The 10,389-nt window shown below is 44.2% G+C and overlaps 1 protein-coding gene across 1 annotated transcript in view; it reads left to right on the top strand.

The window, feature by feature from the left end:
- katnb1 (katanin p80 (WD repeat containing) subunit B 1) overlaps window positions 1–10,389 on the top strand; it is a 21,614-nt gene that overhangs the window by 4,411 nt on the left and 6,814 nt on the right. Inside the window, exons 3-16 of the mRNA XM_050054622.1 lie at window positions 493–623; window positions 902–1,019; window positions 1,571–1,671; window positions 3,262–3,303; window positions 4,138–4,221; window positions 4,514–4,629; window positions 6,199–6,270; window positions 6,345–6,495; window positions 6,584–6,774; window positions 7,070–7,218; window positions 7,997–8,047; window positions 8,410–8,474; window positions 8,593–8,829; window positions 9,462–9,621. Coding sequence (XP_049910579.1) covers window positions 493–623; window positions 902–1,019; window positions 1,571–1,671; window positions 3,262–3,303; window positions 4,138–4,221; window positions 4,514–4,629; window positions 6,199–6,270; window positions 6,345–6,495; window positions 6,584–6,774; window positions 7,070–7,218; window positions 7,997–8,047; window positions 8,410–8,474; window positions 8,593–8,829; window positions 9,462–9,621 — 1,668 coding nt within the window. The remainder of the gene's footprint in view (window positions 1–492; window positions 624–901; window positions 1,020–1,570; window positions 1,672–3,261; window positions 3,304–4,137; window positions 4,222–4,513; window positions 4,630–6,198; window positions 6,271–6,344; window positions 6,496–6,583; window positions 6,775–7,069; window positions 7,219–7,996; window positions 8,048–8,409; window positions 8,475–8,592; window positions 8,830–9,461; window positions 9,622–10,389) is intronic.

Below are 10,389 nucleotides of genomic sequence, written 5' to 3'. Positions count from 1 at the left end.
AGATAAATAAGATTTAAACCAGCTTAGTGCAGAACCTTTTAGGCCAATTAAGTGATCCAGTCTCTGCAGTAGAATTTGATGGTCAATTGTGTCAAACGCCGCACTAAGATCTAATAAAACAAGTACAGAGACAAGTCCTTTGTCTGAAGCAATCAGAAGGTCATTTGTAATTTTAACTAGTGCTGTCTCAGTGCTATGATGCACTCTAAATCCTGACTGAAATTCCTCAAATAAATTATTATCATGGATTAAATTAAAATTAAAGTTCTCAATGAAGATTTTCTGGTGTCGTTCAGGGATGATTTGGCTCTGATTAACTTTTGGATCTGCAGGTTCGCTCACAGTACTCAAAGAAGTGTGTGAATGATGATGTCACTGCCTCTTGTAGTTGCTGAAATAAAGTAGATAAGGGATCATTCTCAGTCAGTGCAGCAGCTGCAGCATCCTCACCCACAGAGCACAACTACATCTGTCCCTCATGTTGTTGTACAGAGGAGTTCGAGGCTCACTCCAGCACTGTTTCCTGTTTGGCTCTGGGGAAAAAAAGCGGCCGCCTGCTGGCTACAGGAGGAGAGGACTGCAGGGTCAACATCTGGACTGTCAGCAAGGCCAACTGCATCATGGTGAGACCTCCTCACTGTCTCATCACCTACAGACCTTTGATATGAACACTGCAGTAAAGGCTGTCGTCAGACAAGATGGAGCTCTGGACTGTTTCACTGCCGTCGTGTTATAAAGAAACATTTTAATAAGAACATATTTACATTCTAGTTTCACATGTTGAAGGAGTTTTAAGATGTTTACAGCTGCAGCTGCTGACTCTGTGTGTGTGTGTGTGTGTGTGTGTGTGTGTGTGTGTGTGCGTGCGTGCGTGTGTGCGTGCGTGTGTGTTATACCTCAGAGTTTGACTGGTCACAAGAACGCAGTGGAGTGTGTCCAGTTCACCTCATCAGAGGAGCAGGTCGTCACCGGCTCACAGTCCGGATCAATACGAGTCTGGGACCTGGAGGCTGCCAAGAGTGAGACCCACTTTGTTCTCTTAGTGTGTGTGTGTGTGTGTGTGTGTGTGTGTGTTGTGGAAAGGTGTTTCTCTTCAGCTCGACAGCACTTTACAAACACATGACAGAGAGAGGGATACAGTTACATCTTTTCCAACATCTGATGGGGCCACACTATTTATTTGATATTCTTAGGGCTGAACCCGACTCATGATTATGACCTTTATACTAACCTGTGGTGCCTCAATCAGAAAAGGCAGATTTGTCCAAAAAATCTGTTTTTTAAATTTGGTTAAAAATCATCTTGAAAGGGTTTTTATAAGCATCAGCTGTAAGCATCTGATACCTGTAGAAACTCTGATCGTGATTATCATTTTAATCGTAATCGTGCAGCTCTAACATCTGACTAGAACTTTGGAGGTTTCAGTCCATCTCTAAAGCCTCTTGGCTGCATTTACATTTGACTTTTTTAAAATATCAGACAGCTATCTGCCCCCGAGATGCTAAGTGAATTCAGGGTCTTTGTTCCATCAGTCCAGCTGTGTGACTCTGCTGCTTCCTGTCTTCTCCAGTTTTAAGGACTTTGATGGGACACAAAGCCAACATCACCAGTCTGGGCTTCCATCCGTTTGGAAACTTCCTCGCCTCGAGTTCCATGGACACAAACATCAAGGTGGGTGTGTCTGTGTGTTTGTAAAGCTACATTGTGAGGACCAATCCTGAGTTTTAGACAGTCATTGTGAGGACATTTTACCTGGACAGAGGGATTTATAAGGACAGAGGGATGTCGTATGCTGTAAAGCCCTGTGAGGCAAATTATGATTTGTGATATTGAGCTTTATAAATAAAATTGAAAATTGAATTGAATGGATTTTATATAGTGAGGAGGACATTTCTGCATTGTGAGGACATTTCTGCATAGTGAGGACATTTTATATAGTGAGGACATTTATGCATAGTGAGGACATTTTATATAGTGAGGACATTTCTGCATTGTGAGGACATTTTATATAGTGAGGACATTTTATATAGTGAGGACATTTCTGCATTGTGAGGACATTTTATATAGTGAGGACATTTCTGCATAGTGAGGACATTTCTGCATTGTGAGGACATTTTATATAGTGAGGACATTTCTGCATTGTGAGGACTTTTCTGCATTGTGAGGACATTTTATATAGTGAGGACATTTCTGCATTGTGAGGACATTTTATATAGTGAGGACATTTCTGCATTGTGAGGACATTTCAGTCCTCATTGTTAATATGTCTATGTTTACGTATCAGTTGCATTTATGTGGTTAGCTCTGTATAACGGCCAGTGTTAAGTTAAGAGGAAGTGGGGGACTCTTATTGTTGAGGGAACAGGAAGTGTACCTTTTACTGTGGCACCTGAAGTGTGTGGTGCAGATGACCGTCGCCAATAAACGAGCAGTTGATTCACCTTAGAAGTTTGTTTTCTTGACGAGTAACACTCACTGCTTCAAAGGTCTGTTTGAATGTTGGTTTCAAGGTTCAGAGTCGGGGTTGGGTTGGGGGCCACAGAATGTTAAATGTTAGTGAGGGCTCCTACAAGTGTAAGGGGTCGTTCAGATGTAGCGTCTTTTGCGCGCACAGATCCATTATATTCAATGTAGACGCGCGTCAAGCGTGCTCACAATCCAAAGCGACGCCGTAGCGGCACGCATTCGGTGCGACACACCTGTTTTTTCGTGCGCGTCCGCGGCGCACAGAGATGGAAAAATCTCAACTTTTTCGAATGCAGCAAGCGCACTGCATGTCATGTGATAAGAATTAACCAATCAGCTCCACGGACCTGCTTCTTCCTTTCCGTCCAACGGACTTCACAACATCCGGTGGTGTGAAAGGCAGCAAGCAACAGAGGAGCGACTGATCATGCTTGTCCAGGGATACCCAGAGTTATATGACCTGTCTTCCTACTACTTTGACTCCAACAGAAGGAACAATACCTGGAGAATTTTCAGCTCGGAGCTTGGGATAACTGGTGAGCGCAAACTTTGTAACTTTTTTTACTCCCCCTGTGAGTGACAGGCGGTTTTGCGCAACCTCCGAAGCGCCTTGGATAAAAGGATGGAAACGGCACAGCTGGCATTTTCCACGTGCTTTTAGACGCTACATCTGAACAGGGCCTAAAAGTACAAATGTGTGTGTCTAGAAAAATCTATGACTGAGTGTTTGTGTTAATTATCTGCATTAATGAAATGTTCCTTCTTATTTCAACATGTGAATCTGGACTCTGTCAGCTGTGGGACGTTCGGAGGAAAGGTTATGTGTTTAGCTACAAGGTAAGACCTGTGTGTACAGACAACAAAAAACACTTGTCTGTAAAGCAAATTCAAAAACTTTAAAGATTTTAATAATATTTAAGATAAAGGTTAAGGAGGCGCATTGCATTCACTGAGAAAAGAGAAGAGACACATTATGTCATCATTACAACATAAAATCTGGTAATGACGAGATCCTGATCTAGACAGGGATGAAGTTGCCATCTGCTTTTGTTGACGTCCTGGAACGTGACAGCAGATGCCAAAGGAGACCTAGTGTGTAACGTATAGACATGAAAGGCGACTGCATAGCAACTACGAAAAGAGAACGGGCTGGATATTCAACGTTTTTACGGCTATTATCTGCATTAGCTCTGTATGAAGCTCTTGATCTCTCCCAGTGTTGGGGGTGTTGGAGGCTCATGGAGGCAGATATTTCACAGTTTCACTCAACTGGAAATAATCAGAAAAATAATCAGGAATGACGATGCAGTTAAGAGCACAACGAACTGAATGTCTGTCCAGTGTGTAGTTGGGGAACATATGAAAGTGCAATACGATCCATTTCATTTCTGTTGAAGATAAAAGTAATGGAAAATGAATATCCAGCCCGTCCACATTCCTGAAGTCGCCACATGTTGCTGTATATTAGAATCATGAGATCTTATGTCGTCATTATGAGATAAGGTGTTTTTTTTATTTTTGTTGTTCAGTGAATGTAACGTGCTTCTGTAGAAAGTCGCAGCGTCCAGAAGGTAAACAGAGAACGAACTTTAGTTTTTCATATCAAATGTTAACGTTCACTCTGTGGTGTGTTTGAGAATAACAGTTGTGTGTGTGTGTGTTGTGTTGCAGGGTCACACTCAGGCAGTGAGGAGTCTGGCCTTCAGTCCAGACGGGAAGTGGTTGGCTTCAGCCAGCGACGACTGCACCGTCAAGGTACAGATGAGCTGCTGCTGTGAGAGCCAGCTGTCTGAACTGTACAACAACTGAACCCTGTCACCAAGTGTCACATTATCATTTCTCTGATTCAAAACAAAGATTTCAAACGCATGATAAATAGATCTTCATCCTCCATTACTGAACACACACACCATCCTGCTGACACACTCACTAGAGCACCACATGTGGATTAATCCGCTGCTGAAAGTAGTCCCCAGCAGAGTCACTATTTCTTCCTGTGTGTCTGATACTGTCTCAGCCGTGTGCCGTCTGCTCTTGTCTCTGTCAGCTGTGGGACCTGATTCAGGGGAAGACCATCACAGAGTTTAAATCTCACACTGCAGCCGTCAACATCGTCCAGTTTCACCCCAACGAGTACCTGCTGGCATCAGGCAGCTCCGACAGGTACGTCACCACCACCTGAGCTCTGTGTCACACACCACAGGGCTCACTGAGATCAAACTGCTCAGGCAGGATGTTTAACATGTCTCTGCTGTCGTCCACTGTTTGCTCTGTCTTCTCCTCATCGTCAGCGAGACAAAGTACTTTATTGTTTATTATGAGTCAGCGTGACGAGGCCTGACACGATAATGACGTTATTATACCACGTATGGACGTGTGTTTGTTTACATAAGAATGTCACCAAAATTGTAGCCAACATGACGCCAGAATAAACATAAGGTTTTTTTCAGAATATCTTAAGACTTGGGCGCAGCAGTTCTTGTTCTTTTCCTCTCCTTCCCGCCTACTTGTGTGAGTACAAAGAAAAATAAAACAACACCTGAGAGCTGTTACAGTGCAGCTCATCGTTAACCTGCAGCTGCACTTTGGGAGTTTGAAGAGACGCAGTCCTGATAGTCGTCAGCTCACCAACCTCTGGTCACCAGCAAAAAATCCATCATTTGTAGTTTTATTTTCCAACAACTTCATCCTCCACTCCGCCTGATTATCGAAGTAACTGTGGTGTTGGAGAACAAGGTAGTGTTTCTTAAAAATGTGTATTTTTCTTTTTTTTTATTCCAGTGTCTGAATATTCTTAAAAATTAAAAGTTAGTTGCACTTTGGAAGGGTAGAACTGCATTATGTCAGTCTAATCAGATTTGGCTGTTTTATTTTTATTTTTTTCATATGAAGTTTTAAGTTTTAGTTTGTTTGATCGCGGCTCAGCAGTACATTCAGTGTGACAGCGGCATTCATGTAATATAGGAAACAAGGACACTAACGATTAATTGGAAATGTGCAGCAATATTTTTTTGCTGACACTAGATATCAAATAAAAGCCAGAAACTGTTGTTGCCTCAGAGTTTCTCCTCTGTGCTTGTGCCTGTCTACAGCTGTCTTTACCAAAGAGTGGCGTGAAAGTAAAGAGCGCTCGTTTTGCAGCAAAATCTGGGGACCAAAACTTCCCAGATGTGCACTGCACAGCACATTGACGAAAAAAATATCTATATGACTGCTCAACTCGAAGTCTTGAAGTCTGAGTCAACTGATGGGTCTCCGAGCGATGAGGGCAGCCCTGATATTATCATCGTATCAGAGGCATAATGTGGTCTCAAAATCACAATACTGTTGTTTATGACGGGACAATATATCATCCAACAAAAAGAGTTCTGATGACAGGCCAAGTTGACAGTGTCGAAATGGTTAATAGATTATTAAAAATGATTTGTTGAGTCATCATTTCAGCTCATTCTGTAAATTAAACCCTGGTTTTCTCAGCGGGCTTCTTGTTTCTTTATTTTATTTATTAATACTTTCTTCTTCTCGTGCTCTGATGTCTCTGATGTCTGTGTTAGTTCAGGAGGTGGAGCTAATACAGGATGTACATTTATCTTCCTGTTAAAGCTGTTTTATAATAAAGCTGTGCTCTGTCCACAGGAGAGGATTCATCGCTCAGTGTTTCAGGCTGTATTATCTGAGTTGATCTTAGTTTATGACGCCTGCTGGACGTTGACAGTGTGTCTGTGTTTGCAGGACTGTCAAGCTGTGGGATCTGGAGAAGTTCACCATGATCGGCTCGTTGGAGGGAGACACGTCTCCGGTCAGGTGAGTTTACTCATCACAGATGTTAGCAGCACAGTATGTTGCAGGACTCTGACCTCTGACCTCTGTGGGTTTAGGTGTGTGTTCTTCAGCTCGGACGGCAGCTGTCTGTACAGCGGGGCCACAGACTCTCTGAGGGTCTTTGGCTGGGAGCCCAACCGCTGCTTCGACGTGGTGCCAGTGGGCTGGGGGAAAGTCTCTGACCTGGCGGTCTGCAACCAGCAGCTGGTGCGTAGCTGTGGGTCATTATTCAAACACTGGACTTTACATCACATCCTGAAAATTCAAATCTCACTGCTCCTTTTCTTTGCGTCAGATCGGCGTGTCTCACCAGCTCTCCACTGTGTCTGCCTACGTGGTCGATCTGAAGCGGGTGAAGAAGAACGGCGGTTCTGTGATTCAGGGGATCATCCAGGACAACCAGCCGCTCACTGAACCCAAAGATCCCAAAGGAGCTGCGCTCCGCCGCAACTACGACAGACCCACGACCACCTGCAGTGCACATAGGTACGACAGCGCCAACAGCAGCACATTAACAAGTCCCTCCAGCATGTTACGATGTTGTGATCGCAACAATTAACACAAACTCAGCCAATCCCTATGCATTCTGTGCGGCCTTACAATTTTGTCCAATCACTGCGTCTTTACAGCAAATGTGACGATTTAACCCGGTGGAATCTCATTTCATCGTAGAGCTGCGTGCAGCATCTTGATTCATTTAGAAAATAACTTTAATCTAAGTAAAATACCAAACAGAAACTGTGTTGTGATGTCACTCAGTCACATGTTGTGATGTCATCAGGGTGAAGCAGAGTTCAGATGCTGATAGGCGGAGCCCTGAAGGTGAGAGGCGGAGCCCCAGTGAGGACGAGGCGGACGAGAAAATGTCGTCAGCTGAAATCCACAACGCAGAAGACTTTAAGGAGATTTTCCAACCCAAGAACGTCATCTGTAGGTCGACTGTCTGCGTCACACATGTCAGCATCACACCTGTCAGCATCACACCTGTCAGCGTCACGCCTTCACAGCATCACACCTGTCAGCGTCACACCTGTCAGCATCACGCCTTCACAGCATCACACCTGTCAGCGTCACACCTGTCAGCGTCACACCTGTCAGCGTCACACCTGTCAGCATCACACCTGTCAGCGTCACACCTGTCAGCATCACGCCTTCACAGCATCACACCTATCAGCGTCACACCTGTCAGCATCACACCTTCACAGCATCACACCTGTCAGCGTCACACCTGTCAGCGTCACGCCTTCACAGCATCACACCTGTCAGCGTCACGCCTTCACAGCATCACACCTGTCAGCATCACACCTGTCAGCATCACACCTGTCAGCATCACACCTGTCAGCGTCACACCTGTCAGCGCCACGCCTTCACAGCATCACACCTGTCAGCGTCACGCCTTCACAGCATACCTGTCAGTGTCACACCTGTCAGCGTCACACCTTCACAGCATCATACCTGTCAGCATCACACCTGTCAGCGTCACGCCTTCACAGCATCACACCTGTCAGCGTCACACCTGTCAGCATCACACCTGTCAGCGTCATGCCTTCACAGCATCACACCTGTCAGCGTCACACCTGTCAGCGTCACACCTGTCAGTGTTGTGCCTGTCAGCGCCCCACAAACATGACAGAAACTAAACACGTGACGTTCCAGTTTTAAACGTTTAGTTATTTTTATTTGTGACTTCAGTTCTCATCTCTTCCAGCTCGAACTCCTCCGAAGATCTCGGAACCTTTTCCTGCTCCTCCAGAGGATGGTGAGTCATCACAGCTTCATCACAGACTGTTTTTACACCTGAAACCAGTTCACTGTGACACATCAGGTGAAGACAGGAAGTCACATTCACTCCAGTTCACCTGCAGCTGCTGAATATTCATATTTCTCCTCTTTGTCCAGCCACATTCACTGACACACTTCAAAGCAGCTACAGTAAATATTTTTCAATCACTTCTGTGTGTAACAAGGAACTTTTTTCAATGTTGTTAAAATATGAAAACATGTCCCATAAGAGGTTCTGCCCTCAGACAGAATCAGACACATGATGTCTCACAGTGTTTTTAATGTGAATGATGGAGGACACAGTGAAGACTGTCTGCTTCTTCTTCTTCTTCTTTATAGAAACTATATTAGCGTTCGGCCGTCAGATGAAGGACATGATAACGTCTTTTCCCAACAAGCAGCAGGTCAGTGAACGCAGCAGCAGAAGTGATTTGACAGTAGAACGAATCTGCATCTTCAGTCATGTGACCAAACAGACGTTCATTGTGTGTGTGTGTGTGTGTGTGTGTGTGTGTGTTGAAGGCTCCTTTGGCCTCCTCCACACCTGTCCAGAGGGTGGAGCCTACAGTGGTTTCCTGTGCAAAGCGCCCCGCCCCCTCAGCTGTCAGCCCGGTGCCCTCAAACCCCCCCACCTCCGGCCCGCCTCCTCCTCCTCCTCCTCAGCCTTCCGTCACCACAGCGAAGTCTAAACCACAACCTAAAATCATCCTCAGCACCAGGAATGAGCCCATCGGACTCAACGTGGCTGACTTCCTGCCCGTGAGTTGTATTTTTGTTTATTAGATTTTCATAAATGAATCAGCTGTTCATTGTTTCAAGTTTCAACATCTGTTTCCAGACAAACAGGAGACAGAAATAGTGATTATAAAAATTAAATTGAAAAAGACGTCATTAAAAAAAAATTTTTTTTAATTAGATAAAACGGAGAGAGAGATGTTGAGTCTGTTACAAAATATCTAATTAAAAAAAGACTTAATTCATAATAGTTTTAACAAAATACTAAATAGTATTTAGTTTAATAAAATGGGAGCTGGTAACAGTGGTGCAAAAAATCTGAGCAAAAACAAATTGATACAAAATAAAAATACAATTAACAGTAAAAAAAAAAAAAAAAAAATGGAAATGAATGAAACCATGATTTTCCTAAAAGGAAATGTAAAGTTGTTAAATGCACACATTTTTATTTCTTTATTAAATATGTATTCATGCATCACCTGACGTGTGTGAAGTCATTTGTTTGTCTTTATGTGGATTTTGAGATTTACAGTGTGCTTCAGTTACAAATGAAAGAACATAACTACAAAGTAAAAACTGTGGTGCTCAGATTATTATTTAGATATTGATTTGTGTAAGTGTGACGTAGTGATTCTGTCTGTGCGTCTGTCCTTCAGTCTTCCCCCAACAACAGAGGCGGAGCTCTGAGCGACGAGGAGGCTCTGTCTCAGATCAAGAAGGGTCACGACACCATGTCTGTGATGCTGAGCAGCCGACACAAGAACCTGGAGACAGTCCGAGCCGTGTGGGCCCGAGAGGACATTAAGGTGAGACTCTGCTGAGGTCATGAGGTGAAGTTTCCACCGTCAGCCAATGGGAAACCAGCTCTGATACCTGCCTAGGGTTGGGTACCGAAACTCGGTACATTTTGTACTTGGTACCGATTCACGTCGGTACTACCGAGTACCAATTCACTTAAAATGAATCGGTGCCAAATTTCGGTACCTGAGGTGGAGGCGGAGCGAGAGCGCATGACTCGCACCTCAGACTCAGCAACAATGGCGACAAAAACAATGTGCAGACAAACATTAACGTGCAGCACTGTCCCTAAATGTTCTCAATAAAATGTTGAAACTGAGAAGTGGCCCTATGGGCCCGAACGACGCATAGTGCGTCCAAATTCACACCCGTTCTTCTCTGTGGATTTTCTCCGCGACCATGCATCATAGCGAGGAGCCACGCATATCAGTGGAAACAGCAGAACTGTAGCTTTCCGACAAGGCCAAGCACTTGTCGGTAATCCAGTGTTTTCACAGCGAAAAAAAATTGATAACGTTACAATAAAATGATGAATAACAGAGCTTTCATACAGCTTTGCACACACATTATTCTTGGATGGATTACTCGCGAACGCAGGCTCGCACAGAAATGCCACGCATATCACATGAAAGCGCAGGACCACACACATCACTGTGCTGTCATCCCATCACGCTCTAAATCCAGATCAACTGTCTACAAAATAAAAACCTGACGAATTTCTTTACAACCCATTATACAGATCTTGTTATCAGTCACTTCATATAGTGAGGAATATCGTATCTTACC

Source organism: Epinephelus moara, chromosome 1 (genome assembly GCF_006386435.1).
Source record: "Epinephelus moara isolate mb chromosome 1, YSFRI_EMoa_1.0, whole genome shotgun sequence".
NCBI lineage: Eukaryota > Metazoa > Chordata > Actinopteri > Perciformes > Serranidae > Epinephelus > Epinephelus moara.
This window is presented reverse-complemented; position numbering and strand designations above follow the sequence as displayed.